The sequence below is a fragment of the Scyliorhinus canicula genome, chromosome 29, assembly GCF_902713615.1.
Source record: "Scyliorhinus canicula chromosome 29, sScyCan1.1, whole genome shotgun sequence".
Lineage (NCBI taxonomy): Eukaryota > Metazoa > Chordata > Chondrichthyes > Carcharhiniformes > Scyliorhinidae > Scyliorhinus > Scyliorhinus canicula.
Window position 1 is genome coordinate 13724143 of NC_052174.1, and position 26499 is coordinate 13750641.

Consider the following 26499-nt stretch of genomic DNA (forward strand, 5'->3'; position numbering starts at 1 on the left):
AATTTTTGAAACTTATTTCAAATAGTTTGTCAGCAGAATTGAACGTCCTTTACACTGTGAGATCTGATCAAATTTTTTTTCCAAATCGATTAGGGAGAGTGTGTATGATTCTCCCCTCTTTAATCTAAATGTTAGATAGGGAGTCTGACTTTGCAGTTTCCAGTAATCAAAATCATTTTGGTCGTCATCATTACCTCATCTGTGATCTTCCTGTCCCTAAATTGGCTGCTGTGTTTTGCCACATTAAACCAGTGACTACACACAACATATTCCTCCCTCTGATATTTTAAATGTTTAAATTGAACAAGTTACAGATTGTGTGAAAATTTAAGAGAGAGAAATTTCAGACAAACATCTTTCCTGTTAGTCTACCAACAGCTCAGAGAATATTTAGTTTGATGTTGAAACAATAGGTCACATTGACTGTCATTTACCTTCTGTTGTCCAGGGTCCAGTGGATGTTGTGGAAAGATTTGGGCTGCTGGTTGCTGCTGGTGTGTCAGTTGAATTTGATTTGCTTGTTGATTCCAGGCCAGTTGAGGTCATTTCTGTTTAATATTAAGTTAATTGTGTCAGGTTTCTACTGAATAGTTTTTCATTATTTATTTCACCCTGTTTCCCCATCACAATCTCATCCTATTAAACTGTACGGTCTGTTCAAGATTCTCAGACAGTAATTTCAGTGTTGTAACAGGAAGCTGACACCTTGGTGAATTCCGGGTCCCGTTCGTGCCCCTGAACCATCTCCCCCATTCAGAACTATTTTTCAATGACAAAGCTCTGATTGGGCGGAAGCTGACCCCTGTGCCCAATTAGCGTTGCCAAATACCGCTCGGATGGGGGAGCAGCCAGACTAGACTCAGCGGCAAAAGGAGGCAGCGGCCATTTTGGGGACTGTCACTGCCCCACCATTGTGACAATGCAGTTCACCAAAGGACCAGGAGAATATTGATATCACAAAGTGGCCATTCACACCGAGTCAATGCCCACACTTGTCCCAATGCCATTTCACCCCTCAAATGACGCAGATGCAGACAAACATCCCCTTGTGCACTGAGGGAGTGCTTCACTGGCACAGATGCCATATCTCAGGTAAGATATTAAGTGGAGCCCAGTCTCCCGTTTCAATGAGCTCAATGGGCCGTTAATCGGCAAAAGTGTGTTTTCCATCCTCTTACCCCTATGGGCCATCTGAAAATTGCAAACTGTTGTGGAGATTCCAGGAACACCAGTTTAAAATTGCGCCTGCACCCATTCACACCGTCAACAATGATAAAATATCCAACACAATAGATCACAATGTCTGCCATTTACCTCCTGATGTTGAGGCTCCAGTAGATTTGGTGGAAACATCTGGACTGCTGGTTAATGTTGTTGTGTCAGTTGATGTTGATTGTCCAGTTGATTGCTGCCCAGTTGATGAGGTCCCTGTTTAATACAACAATAGTTTGTTCACGATTACAATTTGTGACACGTATTTCAAAGAGTTTGCCAGCAGAATTCTCCGCTCTGTTACACTGTGAGATCTGACCAAATATTTTTTCAAAATCAAAAGGGAAGAGTGTGTATGGTTCTCCCTTCCTAAATCTAAATGTTAGTTTGGGAGTCTGACTTTGCAGATTCCACCAATCGAAACTCTGTTCAATGGTCATCATTACCTCCTCATCGATCGTTCTGTGCCTAATTTGGCCGCTGTATTTTGCCACATTTAAACAGTGACTCCTCTCTACATATTCCCTGCTCTGATATTTTAACTGTTTAATCGTAAAGTAGTTTCAGATTGTGTTGGAATACAGGAAAGATGAATTTCAAACAAACATCTTTCCTGTTCGTCTACCAACAGCTCAGAGAATATTTAGTTTCATGTTGAAACAATAGGTCACATTGACTGTCATTTACCTTCTGTTGTCCAGGGTCCAGTGGGTGTTGTGGAAAGATTTGGGCTGCTGGTTGCTGCTGGTGTGTCCGTTGAACTTGATTCGCTTGTTGATTCCAGGCCAGTTGAAGTCATTTCTGTTTAATATCAAGTTAATTGTGTCAGGTTTCTACTGAATAGTTTTTCATTATTTATTTCACCCTGTTTCCGCATCACAGTCTCATCCTATTAAACTGTACGGTCTGTTCAGGATTCTCAGACAGTAATTTCAGTGTTGTATCAGGAAGCTGACACCTTGGTGAATTCCGGGTCCCGTTCGTGCCCCTGAACCATCTCCCCATTCAGAACTATTTTTCAATGACAATGATCTGATTGGGCGGGAGCTGACCCCTGTGCCCAATTAGCGTTGCCAAATACCGATCGGATGGGGGAGCAGCCAGACTAGCCTCAGCGGCAAAAGGGGGCAGCGGCCATTTTGGGGGCTGTCCCTGCCCCACCATTGTGACAATGGAGTTCACCAAAGGACCAGGAGAATATTGATATCACAAAGTGGCAATTCACACCGAGTCAATGCCAACACTTGTCCCAATGCCATTTGATGCCTCAAATGACAAAGATGCAGACAGACATCCATTTGTGCACTGAGGGAGTGCTTCATTGGCACAGATCTCAGGTAAGATGTAAAGTGGATCCCAGTCTCCCGTCAGAATGAGCTCAATGGGCCGTTAATCGGGAGAATTGGGTTTTCCATCCTATTACCCCTATGGGCCATCTGCAAATTGCAAACTGTTTTGGAGATTCCAGGAACACCAGTTTAAAATTGCGCCTGCACCCATTCACACCGTCAACAATGATAAAATATCCAACACGATAGATCACAATGTCTGCCATTTACCTTCTGTTGTCCAGAGTCCAGTGGATGTTGTGGAAAGATTTGGGCTGCTGGTTGCTGCTGGTGTGTCAGTTGAATTTGATTCGCTTGTTGATTCCAGGCCAGTTGAAGTCATTTCTGTTTAATGTCAAGTTAATTGTGTCAGGTTTCTACTGAACAGTTTTTCTTTATTTATTTCACCCTGTTTCCCCATCACAGTCTCATCCTATTAAACTGTACGGCTGCTCAAAGTTAGTTACAAATCGCAAGTGAAGAATCTTTCACAGTGGTTATCACAGATGCCTCACAGCGCCAGGGACCCGGGTTCGATTCCCGGCTTGGCTCACTGTCTGTATGGAGTTCGCACGTTCTCCCCGTTTCTGTGTGGGTTTCCTCCGGGTGCTCCGGTTTCCTCCCACAGTCCAAAGATGTGCATTCGTTGGATTGTCTATGCTAAATTGCCCTTGGTGTCCTAAATGTTTAGGTGGGGTTCCTGGGTTATGGGGATAAGGTGTAGCTGTGGGCTTGGGTAGGATTCTCTTTCCAAGGGCCGGTGCAGACTCAGTGGGCCGAATGGCCTCCTTTTGCACTGTAAAATCTCTGATTGTATGATTCAGTTAGATTGACCCAGACTTAAACTGAAGAACCAATCAGAGTTTGATCCCATATCTAGGCTGGCACTGTCAATACCGCACTGAGGGAATGCTTCACTGGCACAGATGCCATCTTTCAGCTAAGCTGTAATATCAACTGATGATTAAAAGTCCAACAAATAGATCACAATGTCTGCCATTTACCTCCTGGTGTTGAGGCTCCAGTACTTTTGGTGGAAACATCTGGACTGCTGGTTAATGTTGTTGTGTCAGTTGATGTTGATTGTCCAGTTGATTGCTGCCCTGTTGATGAGGTCCCTGTTTAATACAACAATAGTTCGTTCAAGATTACAATTTCTGACACTTATCTCAAATAGTTTGTCAGCAGAATTCTCCGTTCTGTTACTCTGTGAGATCTGATTAATTTTTTTTGCAAATCGATCAGGGAGAGTGTGTATGATTCTCCCCTCCTTTATCTAAATATTTGTTTGGGAGTCTGTCTTTGCAGTTCACAGCAATCAAAATCATTTTGGTCGTCATCATTACCTCATCAGTGATCTTTCTGTGCGTAAATTGGCTGCTGTGTTTTGCCGCATTAAACCAGTGACGACACACAACATATTCCTCCCTCTGATATTTTTAATGTTTAAATTAAACCAGTTACAGATTGTGTGAAAATTCAAGAAAGAGAAATTCCAGACATACATCTTTCCTGTTTGTCTACCAACAGCTCAGAGAATATTTAGTTTGATGTTGAAACAATAGGTCACATTGACTGTCATTTACCTTCTGTTGTCCAGGGTCCAGTGGATGTTGTGGAAAGATTTGGGCTGCTGGTTGCTGCTGGTGTGTCAGTTGAATTTGATTCACTTGTTGATTCCAGTCCAGTTGAGGTCATTCCTGTTTAATGTTAAGTTAATGATGTCAGGTTTCTACTGAATAGTTTTTCTTTATTTATTTCACCCTGTTTCCCCATCACACTCCCATCCTGTTAAACTGTACGGTCTGTTCAAAATTCTCAGACAGTAATTTCAGTGTTGTATCAGGAAGCTGATACCTTGGTGAATTCCGGGTCCCGTTCGTGCCCCTGAACCATCTCCCCATTCAGAACTATTTTTCAATGACAATGCTCTGATTGGGCGGGAGCTGATCCCTGTGCCCAATTAGCGTTGCCAAATACCGCTCGGATGGGGGAGCAGCCAGACTAGTCTCAGTGGCAAAAGGAGGCAGCGGCCATTTTGGGGACTGTCACTGCCCCACCATTCTGACAATGGAGTTCACCAAATGACCAGGAGAATATTGATATCACAAAGTGGCCATTCACACCAAGTCAATGCCCACACTTGTCCCAATGCCATTTCACCCCTCAAATGACGCAGATGCAGACAAACATCCTTTTGCGCACTGAGGGAGTGCTTCACTGGCACACATCTCAGGTAAGATGTAAAGTTGATCCCAGTCTCCCGTCTGAATGAGCTCAATTAGCCGTTAATCGGGAGAAGTGTGTTTTCCATCCTATTACCCCTATGGGTCATCTGCAAATTGCAAACTGTTTTGGAGATTCCAGGAACACCAGATTGAAATTGCGCCTGCACCCATTCACACCGTCAACAATGATAAAATATCCAAGACAATAGATCACAATGTCTGCCATTTACCTCCTGATGTTGAGGCTCCAGTAGATTTGGTGGAAACATCTGGACTGCTGGTTAATGTTGTTGTGTCAGTTGATGTTGATTGTCCAGTTGATTGCTGCCCTGTTGATGAGGTCCCTGTTTAATACAACAATAGTTTGTTCAGGATTACAATTTGTGACACTTATTTCAAATAGTTTATCAGCAGAATTGCCCTTTCTATTCCACGGCGAGATCTGATCAAATGTTTTTTTCCAAATCGATAGGGAAGGGTGTGAATAATTCTCCCCTTAATCTAAATGTTAGTTCGGCAGGCTGCCTTTACCAGTTCCCAGCATTACAAACTATGTCACTGATCATTACAAGCAAAGTGATCTTCCTGTCCCTAAATTGGCTGTAGTGTTTTGCCATGTCAAAACAGTGATCACAATCCACCTATTCCTCCCGCTGAAATTTTAACTGTTTAACGTAGATTGTTATTACAAACTTAGATTGAGCCAGACTCAAACTAAAGAACCAGTCAGAGTTTCAGCCCACATCTAGGCTGGCACTGTCAGTACCGCACTGAGGGAATGCTTCACTGGCACAGATGCCATCTTTCAACTGAGATGTTATGTCAACTGCTGATAGAAAATCCACCACAAAAGATCACAATGTCTGCCATTTACCTCCTGATGTTGAGGTTCCAGTAGATTTGGTGGAAACATCTGGACTGCTGGTTAATGTTGTTGTGTCAGTTGATGTTGATTGTCCAGTTGATTGCTGCCCAGTTGATGAGGTCCCTGTTTAATATCACATTATACCGTTCAGGATTACAATTTCTGACACGTATTTCAAAGAGTTTGCCAGCAGAATTCTCCGCTCTGTTACACTGTGAGATCTGATCAAATGTTTTTTCAAAATCAAAAGGGAAGAATGTATATGGTTCTCCCTTCCTTAATCTAAATGTTAGTTTGGGAGTCTGACTCTGCAGTTTCCACCAATCGAAACACTGTTAGATGGTCATCATTACCTCCTCATCGATCTTTCTGTGCCTAATTTGGCCGCTGTATTTTGCCACATTTAAACAGTGACTCCTCTCTACATATTCCCTGCTCTGATATTTTAACTGTTTAATCGTAAAGTAGTTTCAGATTGTGTTAGAATTCAGGAAAGATGAATTTGATACAAACAAACATCTTTCCTGTTCGTCTACCAACTGCTGAGAGAATATTTAGTTTGATGTTGAAACAATAGGTCACATTGACTGTCATTTACCTTCTGTTGTCCAGGGTCCAGTGGATGTTGTGGAAAGATTTGGGCTGCTGGTTGCTGCTGGTGTGTCAGTTGAATTTGATTCGCTTGTTGATTCCAGGCCAGTTGAAGTCATTTCTGTTTAATGTTAAGTTAATTGTGTCAGGTTTCTACTGAAGAGTTTTTCTTTATTTATTTCACCCTGTTTCCCCATCACAGTCTCATCCTATTAAACTGTACGGTCTGTTCAAAATTCTCAGACAGTAATTTCAGTGTTGTATCAGGATGCTGACACCTTGGTGAATTCCGGGTCCCGTTCGTGCCCCTGAACCATCTCCCTATTCAGAACTATTTTTCAATGACAATGCTCTGATTGGGCGGAATCTGACCCCTGTGCCCAATTAGCGTTGACAAATACCTCTCGGATGTGGGAGCAGCCAGACTTGTCTCAGTGGCAAAAGGAGGCAGCGGCCATTTTGGGGGCTGTCACTGCCCCACCATTGTGACAATGGAGTTCACCAAAGGACCAGGAGAATATTGATATCACAAAGTGGCCATTCACACCAAGTCAATGCCCACACTTGTCCCAATGATATTTGACACCGTCAAACATCCTTTTGCGCACTGAGGGAGTGCTTCACTGGCACAGATGCCATATCTCAGGTCAGATGTTAAGTGGATCCCAGTCTCCCGTCTGAATGAGCTCAATGGGCCGTTAATCGGGAGAAATGGGTTTTTCATCCTCTTACCCCTGTGGGCCTTCTAAAAATTGCAAACTGTTGTGGAGAATCCAGGAACACCAGTTTAAAATTGCGCCTGCACCCATTCACACTTCCAACGATGATAAAATATCCAACACAATAGATCACAATGTCTGCCATTTACCTCCTGATGTTGAGGCTCCAGTAGATTTGGTGGAAACATCTGGACTGCTGGTTAATGTTGTTGTGTCAGTTGATGTTGATTGTCCAGTTGATTGCTGCCCTGTTGATGAGGTCCCTGTTTAATACAACAATAGTTTGTTCAAGATTACAATTTCTGAAACTTATTTCAAATAGTTTGTCAGCAGAATTGCATGTTCTTTACACTGTGAGATCCGATCAAATCTTTTTTCCAATCGAAAGGAAAGGGTGTGCATCATTTTCTCCTCCTAAATCTAAATGTTAGCTTGGGAGTCTGACTCTGCAGTTCCCAGCTGTCGAAACACTGTTAGATGGTCATCATTACCTCCCATGTGATCTTCCTGTGCATAAATTGGCTGCCGTATTTTGCCACATTAAAACAGTGACTACACACAACATATTCCTCCCTCTGATATTTTAAATGTTCAAATTGAACAAGTTACAGATTGTGTAAAAATTCAAGACAGAGAAATTTCAGACAAACACCTTTCCTGTTCGTCTACCAACTGTTCAGAGAATATTTAGTTAGATGTTGAAGCAATAGGTCACATTGACTGTCATTTACCTTCTGTTGTCCAGGGTCCAGTGGGTGTTGTGGAAAGATTTGGGCTGCTGGTTGCTGCTGGTGTGTCAGTTGAACTTGATTCGCTTGTTGACTCCAGGCCAGTTGAAGTCATTTCTGTTTAATGTTAAGTTAATTGTGTCAGGTTTCTACTGAAAGATTTTTCTTTATTTATTTCACCCTGTTTCCCCATCACAGTCTCATCCTATTAAACTGTACGGTCTGTTCAAGATTCTCAGAGAGTAATTTCAGTGTTGTATCAGGAAGCTGACACCTTGGTAAATTCCGGGTCCCGTTCGTGCCCCTGAACCATCTCCCTATTCAGAACTATTTTTCAATGACAATGCTCTGATTGGGCGGGAGCTGATCCCTGTGCCCAATTAGCGTTGCCAAATACCGATCGGATGGGGGAGCAGCCAGACTAGCCTCAGTGGCAAAAGGAGGCAGTGGCCATTTTGGGGACTGTCACTGCCCCACCATTCTGACAATGGAGTTCACCAAATGACCAGGAGAATATTGATGTCATAAAGTGGCCATTCACACCAAGTCAATGCCCACACTTGTCCCAATGCCATTTCACCCCTCAAATGACGCAGATGCAGACAAACATCCTTTTGCGCACTGAGGGAGTGCTTCACTGGCACAGATGCCATATCTCAGGTAAGATGTTAAGTGGATCCCAGTCTCCGGTCTTAATGAGCTCAATGGGCCGTTAATCGGGAAAAGTGTGTTTTCCATCCTCTTACCCCTGTGGGCCATATGAAAATTGCAAACTGTTTTGGAGAATCCAGGAACACCAGTTTAAAATTGCGCCTGCACCCATTCACACCATCAACGATGATAAAATATCCAACACAATAGATCACAATGTCTGCCATTTACCTCCTGGTGTTGAGGCTCCAGTAGATTTGGTGGAAACATCTGGACTGCTGGTTAACGTTGTTGTGTCAGTTGATGTTGATTGTCCAGTTGATTGCTGCCCTGTTGATGAGGTCCCTGTTTAATACAACAATAGTTCGTTCAGGATTACAATTTTTGAAACTTATTTCAAATAGTTTGTCAGCAGAATTGAACGTTCTTTACACTGTGAGATCTGATCAAATTTTTTTTCCAAATCGATTAGGGAGAGTGTGTATGATTCTCCCCTCTTTAATCTAAATATTAGTTTGGGAGTCTGACTTTGCAGTTTCCAGTAATCAAAATCATTTTGGTCGTCATCATTACCTCATCTGTGATCTTCCTGCCCCTAAATTGGCTGCTGTGTTTTGCCACATTAAAACAGTGACTACACACAACATATTCCTCCCTCTGATATTTTAAATGTTTAAATTGAACAAGTTACAGATTGTGTGAAAATTTAAGAAAGAGAAATTTCAGACAGACATCTTTCCTGTTTGTCTACCAACTGCTCAGAGAATATTTAGTTTGATGTTGAAACAATAGGTCACATTGACTGTCATTTACCTTCTGTTGTCCAGGGTCCAGTGGGTGTTGTGGAAAGATTTGGGCTGCTGGTTGCTGCTGGTGTGTCAGTTGAATTTGATTCGCTTGTTGATTCCAGGCCAGTTGAGGTCATTTCTGTTTAATGTTAAGTTAATTGTGTCAGGTTTCTACTGAATAGTTTTTCATTATTTATTTCACCCTGTTTCCGCATCACAGTCTCATCCTATTAAACTGTACGGTCTGTTCAAGATTCTCAGAGAGTAATTTCAGTGTTGTATCAGGAAGCTGACACCTTGGTGAATTCCGGGTCCCGTTCGTGCCCCTGAACCATCTCCCCCATTCAGAACTATTTTTCAATGACAATGCTCTGATTGGGCGGGAGCTGACCCCTGTGCCCAATTAGCGTTGCCAATTACCGATCGGATGGGGGAGCAGCCAGACTAGCCTCAGTGGCAAAAGGGGGCAGCGGCCATTTTGGGGACTGTCACTGCCCCACCATTGTGACAATGGAGTTCACCAAAGGACCAGGAGAATATTGATATCACAAAGTGGCCATTCACACCGAGTCAATGCCAACACTTGTCCCAGTGCCATTTGACGCCTCAAATGACGAAGATGCAGACAAACATCCATTTGTGCACTGAGGGAGTGCTTCACTGGCACACATCTCAGGTAAGATGTAAAGTTGATCCCAGTCTCCCGTCTGAATGAGCTCAATTAGCCGTTAATCGGGAGAAGTGTGTTTTCCATCCTATTACCCCTATGGGTCATCTGCAAATTGCAAACTGTTTTGGAGATTCCAGGAACACCAGATTGAAATTGCGCCTGCACCCATTCACACCGTCAACAATGATAAAATATCCAAGACAATAGATCACAATGTCTGCCATTTACCTCCTGATGTTGAGGCTCCAGTAGATTTGGTGGAAACATCTGGACTGCTGGTTAATGTTGTTGTGTCAGTTGATGTTGATTGTCCAGTTGATTGCTGCCCTGTTGATGAGGTCCCTGTTTAATACAACAATAGTTTGTTCAGGATTACAATTTGTGACACTTATTTCAAATAGTTTATCAGCAGAATTGCCCTTTCTATTCCACGGCGAGATCTGATCAAATGTTTTTTTCCAAATCGATAGGGAAGGGTGTGAATAATTCTCCCCTTAATCTAAATGTTAGTTCGGCAGGCTGCCTTTACCAGTTCCCAGCATTACAAACTATGTCACTGATCATTACAAGCAAAGTGATCTTCCTGTCCCTAAATTGGCTGTAGTGTTTTGCCATGTCAAAACAGTGATCACAATCCACCTATTCCTCCCGCTGAAATTTTAACTGTTTAACGTAGATTGTTATTACAAACTTAGATTGAGCCAGACTCAAACTAAAGAACCAGTCAGAGTTTCAGCCCACATCTAGGCTGGCACTGTCAGTACCGCACTGAGGGAATGCTTCACTGGCACAGATGCCATCTTTCAACTGAGATGTTATGTCAACTGCTGATAGAAAATCCACCACAAAAGATCACAATGTCTGCCATTTACCTCCTGATGTTGAGGTTCCAGTAGATTTGGTGGAAACATCTGGACTGCTGGTTAATGTTGTTGTGTCAGTTGATGTTGATTGTCCAGTTGATTGCTGCCCAGTTGATGAGGTCCCTGTTTAATATCACATTATACCGTTCAGGATTACAATTTGTGACACGTATTTCAAAGAGTTTGCCAGTGAATTCTCCGCTCTGTTACACTGTGAGATCTGATCAAATGTTTTTTCAAAATCAAAAGGGAAGAATGTGTATGGTTCTCCCTTCCTTAATCTAAATGTTAGTTTGGGAGTCTGACTCTGCAGTTTCCACCAATCGAAACTCTGTTAGATGGTCATCATTACCTCCTCATCGATCTTTCTGTGCCTAATTTGGCCGCTGTATTTTGCCACATTTAAACAGTGACTCCTATCTACATATTCCCTGCTCTGATATTTTAACTGTTTAATCGTAAAGTAGTTTCAGATTGTGTTAGAATTCAGGAAAGATGAATTTGATACAAACAAACATCTTTCCTGTTCGTCTACCAACTGCTGAGAGAATATTTAGTTTGATGTTGAAACAATAGGTCACATTGACTGTCATTTACCTTCTGTTGTCCAGGGTCCAGTGGATGTTGTGGAAAGATTTGGGCTGCTGGTTGCTGCTGGTGTGTCAGTTGAATTTGATTCGCTTGTTGATTCCAGGCCAGTTGAAGTCATTTCTGTTTAATGTTAAGTTAATTGTGTCAGGTTTCTACTGAAGAGTTTTTCTTTATTTATTTCACCCTGTTTCCCCATCACAGTCTCATCCTATTAAACTGTACGGTCTGTTCAAAATTCTCAGACAGTAATTTCAGTGTTGTATCAGGATGCTGACACCTTGGTGAATTCCGGGTCCCGTTCGTGCCCCTGAACCATCTCCCTATTCAGAACTATTTTTCAATGACAATGCTCTGATTGGGCGGAATCTGACCCCTGTGCCCAATTAGCGTTGACAAATACCTCTCGGATGTGGGAGCAGCCAGACTTGTCTCAGTGGCAAAAGGAGGCAGCGGCCATTTTGGGGGCTGTCACTGCCCCACCATTGTGACAATGGAGTTCACCAAAGGACCAGGAGAATATTGATATCACAAAGTGGCCATTCACACCGAGTCAATGCCCACACTTGTCCCAATGATATTTGACACCGTCAAACATCCTTTTGCGCACTGAGGGAGTGCTTCACTGGCACAGATGCCATATCTCAGGTCAGATGTTAAGTGGATCCCAGTCTCCCGTCTGAATGAGCTCAATGGGCCGTTAATCGGGAGAAATGGGTTTTTCATCCTCTTACCCCTGTGGGCCTTCTAAAAATTGCAAACTGTTGTGGAGAATCCAGGAACACCAGTTTAAAATTGCGCCTGCACCCATTCACACTTCCAACGATGATAAAATATCCAACACAATAGATCACAATGTCTGCCATTTACCTCCTGATGTTGAGGCTCCAGTAGATTTGGTGGAAACATCTGGACGGCTGGTTAATGTTGTTGTGTCAGTTGATGTTGATTGTCCAGTTGATTGCTGCCCTGTTGATGAGGTCCCTGTTTAATACAACAATAGTTCGTTCAGGATTACAATTTCTGAAACTTATTTCAAATAGTTTGTCAGCAGAATTGCACGTTCTTTACACTGTGAGATCCGATCAAATCTTTTTTCCAATCGAAAGGAAAGGGTGTGCATCATTTTCTCCTCCTTAATCTAAATGTTAGCTTGGGAGTCTGACTCTGCAGTTCCCAGCTGTCGAAATTCTGTTAGATGGTCATCATTACCTCCCATGTGATCTTCCTGTGCATAAATTGGCTACAGTGTTTTGCCACATTAAAACAGTGACTACACACAACATATTCCTCCCTCTGATATTTTAAATGTTCAAATTGAACAAGTTACAGATTGTGTAAAAATTGAAGACAGAGAAATTTCAGACAAACACCTTTCCTGTTCGTCTACCAACTGTTCAGAGAATATTTAGTTAGATGTTGAAGCAATAGGTCACATTGACTGTCATTTACCTTCTGTTGTCCAGGGTCCAGTGGGTGTTGTGGAAAGATTTGGGCTGCTGGTTGCTGCTGGTGTGTCAGTTGAACTTGATTCGCTTGTTGATTCCAGGCCAGTTGAAGTCATTTCTGTTTAATGTTAAGTTAATTGTGTCAGGTTTCTACTGAAAGATTTTTCTTTATTTATTTCACCCTGTTTCCCCATCACAGTCTCATCCTATTAAACTGTACGGTCTGTTCAAGATTCTCAGAGAGTAATTTCAGTGTTGTATCAGGAAGCTGACACCTTGGTAAATTCCGGGTCCCGTTCGTGCCCCTGAACCATCTCCCCCATTCAGAACTATTTTTCAATGACAATGCTCTGATTGGGCGGAAGCTGACCCCTGTGCCCAATTAGCATTGCCAATTACGGCTCGGATGGGGGAGCAGCCAGACTAGTCTCAGTGGCAAAAGAAGGCAGCGGCCATTTTGGGGGCTGTCACTGCCCCACCATTGTGAGAATGGAGTTCACCAAAGGACCAGGAGAATATTGATATCACAAAGTGGCCATTCACACCGAGTCAATGCCCACACTTGTCCCAATGCCATTTGACGCCTCAAATGACGAAGATGCAGACAAACATCCTCTTGTGCACTGAGGGAGTGCTTCACTGGCACAGATCTCAGGTCAGATGTTAAGTGGATCCCAGTCTCCCGTCTGAATGAGCTCAATGGGCCGTTAATCCGGAGAAGTGTGTTTTCCATCCTCTTACCCCTATGGGCCATATGAAAATTGCAAACTGTTTTGGAGAATCCAGGAACACCAGTTTATAATTGCGCCTGCACCCATTCACACCATCAACGATGATACAAAACTCCAACACGATAGATCACAATGTCTGCCATTTACCTCCTGATGTTGAGGCTCCAGTAGATTTGGTGGAAACATCAGGACTGCTGGTTAATGTTGTTGTGTCAGTTGATGTTGATTGTCCAGTTGATTGCTGCCCTGTTGATGAGGTCCCTGTTTAATACAACAATAGTTTGTTCAAGATTACAATTTGTGACACGTATTTCAAAGAGTTTGCCAGCAGAATTCTCCGTTCTGTTACACTGTGAGATCTGACCAAATGTTTTTTCAAAATCAAAAGGGAAGAATGTGTATGATTCTCCCTTCCTTAATCTAAATGTTAGTTTGGGAGTCTGACTGCAGTTTCCACCAATCGAAACTCTGTTCGATGGTCATCATTACCTCCTCATCGATCGTTCTGTGCCTAAATTGGCCGCTGTATTTTGCCACATTTAAACAGTGACTCCTCTCTACATATTCCCTGCTCTGATATTTTAACTGTTTAATCGTAAAGTAGTTTCAGATTGTGTTGGAATACAGGAAAGATGAATTTGAAACAAACAAACATCTTTCCTGTTAGTCTACCAACAGCTCAGAGAATATTTAGTTTGATGTTGAAACAATAGGTCACATTGACTGCCATTTACCTTCTGTTGTCCAGGGTCCAGTGGGTGTTGTGGAAAGATTTGGGCTGCTGGTTGCTGCTGGTGTGTCAGTTGAATTTGATTCGCTTGTTGATTCCAGTCCAGTTGAAGTCATTTCTGTTTAATATCAAGTTAATGATGTCAGGTTTCTACTGAACAGTTTTTCTTTATTTATTTCACCCTGTTTCCCCATCACAATCTCATCCTATTAAACTGTATGGCTGCTCAAAGTTAGTTACAAATCACAAGTGAAGAATCTTTCACAGTGGTTATCACAGATGCCTCACAGCGCCAGGGACCCAGGTTCAATTCCCGGCTGGGTCACTGTCTGTATGGAGTCCGCACGTTCTCCCCGTTTCTGTGTGGGTTTCCTCCGGGTGCTCCGGCTTCCTCCCACAGTCCAAAGATGTGCATTCGGTGGATTGTCTATGCTAAATTGCCCTTGGTGTCATAAAAGTTTAGGTGGGGTTACTGGGTTATGGGGATAAGGAGAAGCTGTGGGCTTGGGTAGGGTTCTCTTTCCAAGGGCCGGTGCAGATCAGTGGGCCGAATGGCCTCCCTTTGCACTGTAAAATCTCTGATTGTATGATACAGTTAGACTGATCCAGACTTAAACTGAAGAACCAATCAGAGTTTGATCCGATATCTAGGCTGGCACTGTCAGTACCGCACTGAGGGAATGCTTCACTGGCACAGATGCCATCTTTCAGCTAAGCTGTAATATCAACTGATGATTAAAAGTCCAACGAATAGATCACATTGTCTGCCATTTACCTCCTGATGTTGAGGCTCCAGTAGATTTGGTGGAAACATCTGGACTGCTGGTTAATGTTGTTGTGTCAGTTGATGATGATTGTCCAGTTGATTGCTGCCCTGTTGATGAGGTCCCTGTTTAATACAACAATAGTTTGTTCAAGATTACAATTTTTGATACTTATTTCAAATAGTTTGTCAGCAGAATTCTCTGTTCTGTTACACTGCGAGACCTGATAATTTTTTTTTCCTGCAAATCGAAAGGGAAGAATGTGTGTCATCCTCCCCTCCTAAATCTAAATGTTAGTTTGGGAGTCTGTCTCTGCAGTTCCCATCACCCAAACCTTTGTTCGATGGTCATCATTACCTCCTAAGTGATCTTCCTGTGCCTAAATTGGCTGCTGTTTTTTTCCACATTAAACCAGTGACTACACCCCATATGTTCCTTCATCTGATATTTTAAATGTTTAAATTGAACCAGTTTCAGATTGTGTTAGAATTCAAGAAAGAGAAATTTAAGACAAACATCTTTCCTGTTCGCCTACCAACTGCTGAGAGAATATTTAGTTTGATGTTGAAACAATAGGTCACATTGACTGTCATTTACCTTCTGTTGTCCAGGATCCAGTGGATGTTGTGGAAAGATTTGGGCTGCTGGTTGCTGCTGGTGTGTCAGTTGAATTTGATTCGCTTGTTGATTCCAGGCCAGTTGAAGTCATTTCTGTTTAATATCAAGTTAATTGTGTCAGGTTTCTACTGAAGAGTTTTTCTTTATTTATTTCATCCTGTTTCCCCATCACAGTCTCATCCTATTAAACTGTACGGTCTGTTCAAAATTCTCAGACAGTAATTTCAGTGTTGTATCAGGAAGCTGACACCTTGGTGAATTCCGGGTCCCGTTCGTGCCCCTGAACCATCTCCCCCATTCAGAACTATTTTTCAATGACAATGCTCTGATTGGGCGGGAGCTGACCCCTGTGCCCAATTAGCGTTGCCAAATACCTCTCGGATGTGGGAGCAGCCAGACTTGTCTCAGTGGCAAAAGGAGGCAGCGGCCATTTTGGGGGCTGTCACTGCCCCAGCATTTGTGACAATGGAGTTCACCAAAGGACCAGGAGAATATTGATATCACAAAGTGGCCATTCACACCGAGTCAATGCCCACACTTGTCCCAATGCCATTTGACGCCGTCAGACATCCTTTTGCGCACTGAGGGAGTGCTTCACTGGCACAGATGCCATATCTCAGGTCAGATGTTAAGTGGATCCCAGTCTCCCGTCTGAATGAGCTCAATGGGCCGTTAATCGGGAGAAATGGGTTTTCCATCCTCTTACCCCTGTGGGCCATATGAAAATTGCAAAATGTTTTGGGGAATCCAGGAACACCAGTTTATAATTGCGCCTGCACCCATTCACACTTCCAACGATGATAAAATATCCAACACAATAGATCACAATGTCTGCCATTTACCTCCTGATGTTGAGGCTCCAGTAGATTTGGTGGAAACATCTGGACTGCTGGTTAATGTTGTTGTGTCAGTTGATGTTGATTGTCCAGTTGATTGCTGCCCTGTTGATGAGGTCCCTGTTTAATACAACAATAGTTCGTTCAGGATTACAATTTCTGAAACTTATTTCAAATAGTTTGTCAGCAGAATTGCATGTTCTTTACACTGTGAGATCCGATCAAATCTTTTTTCCAATCGAAAGGAAAGGGTGTGCATCATTTTCTCCTCCTTAATCTAAATGTTAGTTTGGGAGTCTGACTCTGCAGTTCCCAGCTGTCGAAACTCTGTTAGATGGTTATCATTACCTCCCATGTGATCTTCCTGTGCATAAATTGGCTACAGTGTTTTGCCACATTAAAACAGTGACTACACACAACATATTCCTCCCTCTGATATTTTAAATGTTCAAATTGAACTAGTTACAGATTGTGTAAAAATTCAAGACAGAGAAATTTCAGACAAACACCTTTCCTGTTCGTCTACCAACTGTTCAGAGAATATTTAGTTAGATGTTGAAGCAATAGGTCACATTGACTGTCATTTACCTTCTGTTGTCCAGGGTCCAGTGGATGTTGTGGAAAGATTTGGGCTGCTGGTTGCTGCTGGTGTGTCAGTTGAATTTGATTCGCTTGTTGATTCCAGGCCAGTTGAAGTCATTTCTGTTTAATATCAAGTTAATGATGTCAGGTTTCTGCTGAATAGTTTTTCTTTATTTATTTCACCCTGTTTCCCCATCACAGTCTCATCCTATTAAACTGTATGGCTGCTCAAAGTTAGTTACAAATCACAAGTGAAGAATCTTTCACAGTGGTTATCACAGATGCCTCACAGCGCCAGGGACCCAGGTTCGATTCCCGCCTGGGTCACTGTCTGTGCGGAGTCTGCACGTTCTCCCCGTTTCTGTGTGGGTTTCCTCCGGGTGCTCCGGCTTCCTCCAACAGTCCAAAGATGTGCATTCGGTGGATTGTCTATGCTAAACTGCCCTTGGGGTCCTAAACATTTAGGTGGGGTTACTGGGTTATGGGTATAAGGTGGAGCTGTGGGCTTGGGTAGGGTTCTCTTTCCAAGGGCCGGTGCAGACTCAGTGGGCCGAATGGCCTCCTTTTATACTGTAAAATCTCTCATTCCATGATTCAGTCAGATTGACCCAGACGTAAACTGAAAAACCAATCAGACATTGATCCCATATCTAGGCTGGCACTGTCAGTACCGCACTGAGGGAATGCTTCACTGGCACAGATGCCATCTTTCAGCTAAGATGTAATATCAACTAATGATTAAAAGTCCAACTAATAGATCACAATGTCTGCCATTTACCTCCTGATGTTGAGGCTCCAGTAGATTTGGTGGAAACATCTGGACTGCTGGTTAATGTTGTTGTGTCAGTTGATGTTGATTGTCCTGTTGATTGCTGCCCTGTTGATGAGGTCCCTGTTTAATACAACAATAGTTTGTTCAAGATTACAATTTCTGAAACTTATTTCAAATAGTTTGTCAGCAGAATTGCACGTTCTTTACACTGTGAGATCTGATCAATACTTTTTTCCAATGGAAAGTGAAGGGTGTGTATCATTTTCTCCTCCTTAATCTAAATGTTAGTTTGGGAGTCTGACTCTGCAGTTCCCAACACTCGAAACTCTGTTAGATGGTTATCATTACCTCCCATGTGATCTTCCTGTGCCCAATTTGGCTGCTGTGTTTTGCCAGATTTAAACGGTGATTATAGTCCACGTATTCCTTCATTTCTATTCTTAATGTTTAATTTAACCCAGTTACAGATTGAGTTAGAATTCATGAAAGAGAAATTACAGACAAACATCTTTCCTGTTCGTCTACCAACTGCTCAGAGAATATTTAGTTTGATGTTGAAACAATAGGTCACATTGACTGTCATTTACCTTCTGTTGTCCAGGGTCCAGTGGGTGTTGTGGAAAGATTTGGGCTGCTGGTTGCTGCTGGTGTGTCCGTTGAACTTGATTCACTTGTTGATTCCAGGCCAGTTGAGGTCATTTCTGTTTAATGTTAAGTTAATTGTGTGAGGTTTCTACTGAATGTTTTTTCTTTAATCATTTCACCCTGTTTCCCCATCACAATCTCATCCTATTAAACTGTACGGTCTGTTCAAAGTTGGTTACAAATCAAAAGTGCAAAATCTTTCACTAAGATTGATCCAGACTCAAACTAAAGAACCAGTCAGAGTTTGAGCCCATATCTAGGCTGGCACTGTCAGTACCGCACTGAGGGAATGCTTCACTGGCACAGATGCCAACTTTCAGCTAAGATGTTAAGCGTTTCACGACATTAAAACAGTGACTGTTCTTCATGGAGTTCCACCCTCTGATATTTCAGCTGGTTCCCAGCAACCTGTCACAGACTCTTCAAATTGTGAAGAGAGGAACTTCAGGCAGACACCTTCAATGTCCTTCCACCAAATTCTCAGAGAGTAATTTCAGAGTTGGATCAGCAAGCTGGCAGCTTGGTGAATTCCGGGTCCCTTTCGTGCCCCTGAACCCTCTCCCCCATTCGCAACTATGTTTAAATGTAAGAGCTCTGATTGGGCGGGAGCTGACCCCCGTGCCTAATTGGCGTTGCCAAATACCGCTCAGATGGGGGAGCAGCCAGACTAGTCTCAGTGGCAAAGGCAGGCAGCGGCCATTTTGGGGACTGTCACTGCCCCACCATTTTGACAAAGCAGTTCACCAAAGGACCAGGAGGATGATGATGTCACAAAGTGGCCATTCACACCAGGTCAATGCCCATATTTCACCCAATAACATTCGGCCCCTCAGCTGACACAGAGATAGACCTGCGCCATGGAAACCAAATGGGTATGAATTAACTTGGGCCAGACGGTTTGGTTTCCTGCTGAGAAAAAGATTGAAAATCCCATTCAGTCCCAGAAATATATTGTAATCAATTACTTAATGAGCTCAATGGGCCGTTAATCGGCAAAAGTGGGGTTTCCATCCTCTTACCCCTATTGGCCAGCTGAAAATTGCAAAATGTTTTGGAGGGTCCAGTGCCATTTTCCGGGAAGCCAAGGTTAAAATTGTGCCTGCACCCGTTTGTGGTGATCTATGTGAGGGGTTTCCAGGATGGAATGAGTAGCGATCACAAAGATACTCAAAGCACTTTTGAAGAACTCAACTAATTTTATTAACACGACTAAATCTGAGTTTGGCACTTATTCTGAATAGCAAACATACATGAAAGAATTAATCTATACGCACTTACACTATATCTACTAATTCTAACTATTATATCTTAACTAACTCAGCACTACACTATGAATCTTATCTTCGTCAGCTCTAGCCTAAACTCCTCCCCTTCGCTTAAGAGCCAGTGCAATTGATATTACTGTCCCTTAGCTCCCTCTAGTGGCTATGCTGAACATAACATTAGCTCTTCACATGCTGCACATTTGTATAATGTCACACCTTTCACTGACGTTTAAAATCCAACACAATAGATCACAATGTCTGCCATTTACCTCCTGATGTTGAGGCTCCAGTAGATTTGGTGGAAACATCTGGACTGCTGGTTAATGTTGTTGTGTCAGTTGATGTTGATTGTCCAGTTGATTGCTGCCCTGTTGATGAGGTCCCTGTTAAATATCACATTATATCGTTCAGGATTACAATTTGTGATACTGATTTCAAATAGTTTATCAGCAGAATTGCCCTTTCTATTCCACGGGGAGATCTGATCAAATCTTTATTCCAAATCGAAAGGGAAGAATGTGTGACATCCTCCCCTCCTAAATCTAAATGTTAGTTTGTGGGGTCTGACTTTGTAGTTTCCATCACCCAAAACTTTGTTCGATGATCATCATTACCTCCTAAGTGATCTTCCTGTGCCTAAATTGGCTGCTGTGTTTTGCCACATTTAAACAGTGACTGCACCCCATATGTTCCTTCATCTGATATTTTAAATGTTTAAATTAAACCAGTTACAGATTGTGTTAGAGTTCAAGAAAGAGAAATTACAGACAAACATCTTTCCTGTTCGTCTACCAACAGCTCAGAGAATATTTAGTTAGATGTTGAAGCAATAGGTCACATTGACTGTCATTTACCTCCTGTTGTCCAGGGTCCAGTGGATGTTGTGGAAAGATTTGGGCTGCTGGTTGCTGCTGGTGTGTCCGTTGAATTTGATTCGCTTGTTGATTCCAGTCCAGTTGAAATCATTTCTGTTTAATGTCAAGTTAACTGTGTCAGGTTTCTACTGAATGGTTTTTCTTTATTCATTTCACCCTGTTTCCCCATCACAATCTCATCCTATTAAACTGTACGGCCTGCTCAAAATTAGTTACAAATCAGAAATGCAGAGCCTTTTCAGAGAATTCTGCACTAGTTTTAAATGTAAGTGCTCTGATTGGGCGGGAGCTGAGCCCTGTGCCCAATTAGCGGTGACAAATACCGCTCGGATGTGGGAGCCGCCAGACTAGCCTCAGTGGCAAAGGCAGGCAGCGGCCATTTTGGGGACTGCCACAGGCACACCATGGAGGCAATGCAGTTCATGAAAGGACCAGGAGGCAGAAGATGTCATAAACTGATCATGCATACCAAGGCAATGCTCATATGGACCTACCACCATTTCACACCTCAACTGTGGTGATATGCATCACTGTAAATACACAAGGGGTTAATGTAAAGACACGTAGACTAGCTAGACACTAGAGGGAGCACCAGAGACATGACACACAGACACTCAACCAATAGGTCAGTAAGGTAGGACACGACCAATGGGCATTCACGATACGCTCAGAGGTGACACTACCACAGGGAGGCATTACACCAACCCATATATAAAGGACACAGCACACATGATCTCCCTCTTTCCAATGGAGACACTCAGTGAGTACAGACACAGGGTTGATTCAACATCACACCAACCACGTGGATTGTAGCAGACTGGTTTGTCAGTCTGAGTAGCTATAGAAGGATTAACAGGCGAGGCAAATCCGAGTAAGAGAATTGTTAACAGTTTAATAAATGTGTTAAAGCTATCTCCACGTCTGAACCTTCCTTTGTCAGAGTGAACATCAAGGAAGCAGCTTATGCTACGTCAAGAGCATAACAAGACATCAACTAACACCGATACAGACACACATCCTTTTGCACCATAGCAACCAAAGAGGTGTGCTTTAACTTGTGCCAAATTGTTTGGTTACATCCTGAAAAAAAGATTGAAAATCCCATTCTATCCCAGAAAGACATTGTAACGAATTCCTTAATGAGCTCAATGGGCCGTTAATCGGCGAAAGTGGGTTTTTGACCCTCTTATTCCTATAGGCCATCTGAAAATTGCAAACTGTCCGGAGGATTCAGTGCCGTCTCCAGGAGCACAATTTTAAAATTGTGCCTGCACCTATTCATGGCTACACCAATGATTAAAAATCCAGCCCAATACATCTCAATATCTGCCATTTACCTCCTGATGTTGAGGCTCCAGTAGATTTGGTGGAAACATCTGGGCTGCTGGTTAATGTTGTTGTGTCAGTTGATGTTGATTGCCCTGTTGAAAAAAGAGAAGATGAGGTTGCTGTTTAATATTGTGTTCAAGTTGACAATAGTTTGGTCGTTATTTTGAATAGTGGGCGAAATTCTCTGCAGACCGTCGTAACGCCGATTTCCGGCGAGCAAAATTGGTGTGGATGACTCCGGTGTGGAGGCCTTCTTTTAGGCAGCTTTTCTCCGTTCCCGGAGGGGCCAGCAGCTGACTGACGCGATACGCGTCAGTTTCACCCGCTGCGGAAGTGGTGAGACCCGGCGTTTGGGGGGGGGGGGGAGGTGGAGGAGAGAGACCAGACCGGCATTTGGGGGGGGGGGAGAGAGAGAGAGGAACACACCGGCATTTGGGGGGGGGGGGAGAGAGGAGAGACAGACCGGCATTGGGGGGGGGGGGGGGGGGGGGGAGGAGAGAGAGACAGACCGGCATTTGGGGGGGGGGGAGGAGAGAGAGACAGACCGGCATTTGGGGGGGGGGGGGGGAGAGAGAGAGGACAGACCGGCAATTGGGGGGGGGGGGGGAGAGAGAGAGACAGACCCGGCGTTGGGGGGTTTGCAGCGTTGAGTTGAGAGGAGAAGGGGGGGGGGGTGTTTTCGGCGTTGCGTTGAGGGGGGGGGTGTTGCGGTGTTGAGTGAGAGAGGGGGGGGCGGCGTTGGAGGGGGGGCGGCGTGGAGGGGGGTAGGGGTGGTGAAGGGGTAGGGGTGGTGAGGGGGGGGGTGGGGTAGGGGCCAGCGGCGTGCAGAGGAGGGGGGCGACGGATGCCCGGGGCCAACGCACCGTCGCCCCCCCCTCTGCACGCAGCTGCCCTACCCCAACCCCCTCCCTCACCACCCCTACCCCCTTCACCACCCTACCCCCTCCAACGCCGCACCCCCACACCCCACTAACGCCGCACCCCCCCCCCCCCCACTACGGAGGAAGGAAGGGGGGGAGGAGGAAGGAAGGGGGGAGGAGGAAGGAGGGGGGGAGGAAGGAAGGGGGGAGGAGGAAAGAAGGGGGAGGAGGAAGGAAGGGGGGAGGAGAAGGAGGGGGGGAGGAAGGAAGGGGGGAGGAAGGAAGGGGGGAGGAGGAAGGAAGGGGGGGGAGAAGGAAGGGGGGAGGAGGAAGGAAGGGGGGAGGAGGAAGGAAGGGGGGAGGAGGAAGGAGGGGGAGGAAGGAAGGGGGAGGAAGGAAGGGGGAGGAGGAAGGAAGGGGGGAGGAGGAAGGAAGGGGGGGAAGGAGGAGAGAGGGGGGGTGTGGGTACCGGCCTTCAGAGGGAGGGGGACGGGGTGGGGTACCGGCGTTGAGGGGGGGGGACCGGTGTGAGGGAGGGGGGGGGTTGCGGCGATGAGGGGGGGTTGCGGCGAGAGGGGTGGGGGGTTGCGGCGTTGAGAGAGATGGGGGGGGCGGCGTTGGAGGGGGGTAGGGGTGGTGGGGAGGGGGGTAGGGGTGGTGGGGAGGGGGTTAGGGGTGGTGGGGGGGGGGTAGGGTGGTGGGGAGGGGGGGTAGGGTGGTGGGGAGGGGGGTAGGGGTGGTGAGGGGGGTAGGGGCGTTGGAGGGAGGGAGGGGTGGTGAGGGGGGGTGGTTGGGGTAGGGGGCAGCGGCGTACAGAGGGGGGGGGGCGACAGTGCGTTGGCCCCGGGCATCCGTCGCCCCCCTCTGCACGCCCTGCCCCCAAACCCCCCCCGATGCTGCAACCCCCATGCCGCAACCCCCCCCCCCCGATGCCGCAACCCCCCCCCCCCGATGCCGCAACCCCCCCCCCCCGACACTGAACGGCGTCAACCATCATCAATGGTTGACGCCGTTTTAAAGCTACTGTGATTTTCGCCGACGTGACCGTGGCCACGTCGGCGGGACTTCGGCCCATCCGGGCCGGAGATTTGTGGAAACAAAAATATAATGAAATCCCGCCGGCGCCAGCTTTCAGAGGCTGCCGGCGGGATTTGCACACGCCGTTTTGGCCGGTCAGAGAATTAAAAAACCTGCGGGAGCGGGATTAATGCGCGTGCCGGCCGATTCTCCGACCCTGCGTGGGGTCGGAGAATTTCGCCCAGTGTGTCTGCAGAATTACCCACCCGACTACACTGTGTGTGATCTACTCAAATATTTATTCCAAATCGGAATGGAAGGATGCGTTTAATTCTCCCCTCCTTCGTCTAAATGTTAGTTTCGAGTCTGCCTTTACCAGTGTCTAGCACTCAAAACTCTTTTCGATGGACATCTAACTTCCCTGAGAATATTTTCGGTATGATATCGTTAAATAATAAGTCACACTATCTACCAATACCCTGTGATGTTGTTGTCCAGTGAGAATGTCGTTAAACCCCCTTTCTGCTGTTCTGTTGGCTGAAGTTAATTCTTTGTTGATCCTTGATGTGCAAATATTGTTTCTGTTCTATGTCACATTAGTTGTGTCGGCTTTAGACTGAATGTTTTTCGTTTTAATTTCAACCTGCTATCGCTTCAGAATCACCTCTCCGGTAAATGTTATCTGCTCGAGATTGATATTTGTGTTTAAGTTAAAACTGAAAGCTGTATCTCTTTCTGCCCCGCCTGAATCAATCATCAAATTTCGGAGTTGCCTTCGCTCTGTACGCAGAATTTTAAAGCTCTGTACTGCATGAAAGATACACTTCGGCATCTTGTCAAGCATCCTATGGCGATTCTGTCCCCATCTGCAATTTTGAAGGAGAAAGGCAGCAGATGCAAGCTCCCTCTCAAGCCAATTATCATCATCCTGACTTGGACCTATATCACTATTCTCCCCAGTTCTGGGGCAGCCCTCTCTCCAACTATTCCAAAGCCTGCTTCCATCTTCTCCTTTATCAAATAAGCCATTGCAGCTGTGAACAACTTTTAAGAGATGCGCTTTCCGAGTGCAAGTCTTTCTTTCCCCTACAGCATCTGCCCACTTACGCAGAATATTTATTCACTCAAAACACTCACCCGATATCACTGTGATTGCAGGAGAGAGCCAGAAGAGTAAAGCCAACACCTGTGTAAGCCTGTACGAGGTGCTGCCCATTTTTGTGTTGTGCACCTGAAAATCACAGCTCACAAGGTGAAAGCAAAGTGTCCAAAATCGATTCGGTGTGTGCTTCAAATCAGCCTTTGCTGATCTTTTAAGGAATCCACAGATGAAGTTGAAATGGGCTGGTAGTGTCGGGTCACAAAGACAGCCGAGTTCTGAGGCTGATTGACAATGAATAAGCAAGCCAACTGAGGATCGTTATATAACTGTCTATGCGTCAATAGGTTGTAAAATGGCAACTATGTGAAATATTTATTAGTCCTGCATGGTAACGTTCAACAAAAATGCATCACTTAGGACCTTTGTACCGATTATATTGTTGGGTGTGAAACTCAAATTCTAAGCAAGACCCTTAATCTTGACTGAGAGTATTTGACTTTGTTGACATCCCGGTAAGAAATGATTTAAGGATTGCATTAATACAATACAGAGGAAGCAAGCTCCCAGGAATTCAAAATGAACATCCTGGACAGTGATGCAAAGAAGACATGGAGAAAATTCATGGCAACAATTTCAACATTTCTGTTTGTTAGTTTGAAAATATTGACGGTGCCGAGATTCAAGAATGATTCAATTCCGCGATGACGATTCTGCCCGCTTTCGATCAGTAATAATCGCTTATTGTCACAAGTAGGCGTCAATGAAGTTATTGTGAAAAGCCCCTAGTCGCCACATTCCGGCACCTGTGCGGGGAGGCTGGTACGGGAATTGAACCCGCGCCGCTGGCCTTGTTCTGCATTACAAGCCAGCCGTTTAGCCCACTGTGCTAAACCAGCCCCAATAGCCGGGGTATTGGGGCCGGGGGGTATTGGAAAGTTACATGATTAACTTTTGAGGAATATGTCCAACTAGATTTGACAATTGTTCCTCAAGTCTGACTCTCGGCCACACATGTTGTGAATTGTTTGTTTTGCTAAAATAATTATAATTTATAAGCGTTATTTATAAAGTTATAATAGCTTCTAGGTTTCAAGTCATAGCTTTAAGCTCTGTCATTGATGTCTTTGGTGTGATATGTGATTGTTATGGTCCAGGGTTGACAGATATGTCGAAGGCGGTACGATTAGCAAACTACTTTTTCTATGATTTTATGCCAACTATTTACAAAGTGGCCTCTACACAGGGAGAAAGTGCAAACTCCACACTTCACCTGAGGTCGCAATTGAACCCGGGCCGTTGGCGCTGTGGGGCAGCAGTGCTAACTCACTGCGCCACCGTGCCACAGTAATCTTACTTCACCGATTATGTAGACTATACATTTATGCATTTAACATTAACCCTTTAATATTATATCTCTCACCAAGCCTCTGACTCAATAAATACTATTTATATTATTCTATACATCCGCCCAGAGCCTCTGGCCTAGATTTGTGTACCCAGGTCAGGTGCGCAGAGATAGAAGAATCTCCGAGCTCTCTGACCCCAACCTTTGAAAAATACCACATGCAGGTCGGATTTTCCGTCTGGGGCATGGGATGGATGGGAAGACAGGCTGCTGGATGCAGAGGTGAGCTGGTCGGAGGACTGCCTCTGTGCTCAGGCATTCAGCCAATCTAAATTTGAAAGCACAACAA

The 26499-nt window shown here is 44.6% G+C and overlaps 2 protein-coding genes across 2 annotated transcripts in view; both read right to left on the bottom strand.

Annotated features, from left to right (window-relative positions):
* The window catches only part of LOC119958326 (mucin-5AC-like), a 63716-nt gene extending 52183 nt beyond the window's left edge, over window positions 1–11533 (bottom strand). The window contains exons 1-14 of the mRNA XM_038786765.1: window positions 11241–11533; window positions 10009–10122; window positions 9136–9249; window positions 8554–8667; window positions 7675–7788; window positions 7093–7206; window positions 6232–6345; window positions 4999–5112; window positions 4127–4240; window positions 3545–3658; window positions 2772–2885; window positions 1900–2013; window positions 1315–1428; window positions 435–548 (exon numbers count right to left, since the gene is read on the bottom strand). Coding sequence (XP_038642693.1) covers window positions 435–548; window positions 1315–1428; window positions 1900–2013; window positions 2772–2885; window positions 3545–3658; window positions 4127–4240; window positions 4999–5112; window positions 6232–6345; window positions 7093–7206; window positions 7675–7788; window positions 8554–8667; window positions 9136–9249; window positions 10009–10122; window positions 11241–11352 — 1594 coding nt within the window. The 5' untranslated portion in view covers window positions 11353–11533. The remainder of the gene's footprint in view (window positions 1–434; window positions 549–1314; window positions 1429–1899; window positions 2014–2771; window positions 2886–3544; window positions 3659–4126; window positions 4241–4998; window positions 5113–6231; window positions 6346–7092; window positions 7207–7674; window positions 7789–8553; window positions 8668–9135; window positions 9250–10008; window positions 10123–11240) is intronic.
* Window positions 11534–13537: 2004 nt separating this feature from the next.
* Window positions 13538–25526, bottom strand: LOC119958327 (sericin 1-like). Its single transcript, XM_038786767.1, has 10 exons — window positions 24841–25526; window positions 21835–21918; window positions 20477–20590; window positions 19892–20005; window positions 16947–17060; window positions 16365–16478; window positions 15502–15615; window positions 14916–15029; window positions 14145–14258; window positions 13538–13671 (listed from the first exon to the last, which is right to left on the bottom strand). The coding sequence occupies exons 1-10, from the start codon at window positions 24917–24919 to the stop codon at window positions 13538–13540; spliced, it is 1095 nt and encodes a 364-aa protein (XP_038642695.1). The 5' UTR covers window positions 24920–25526.
* Window positions 25527–26499: the final 973 nt, after the last annotated feature.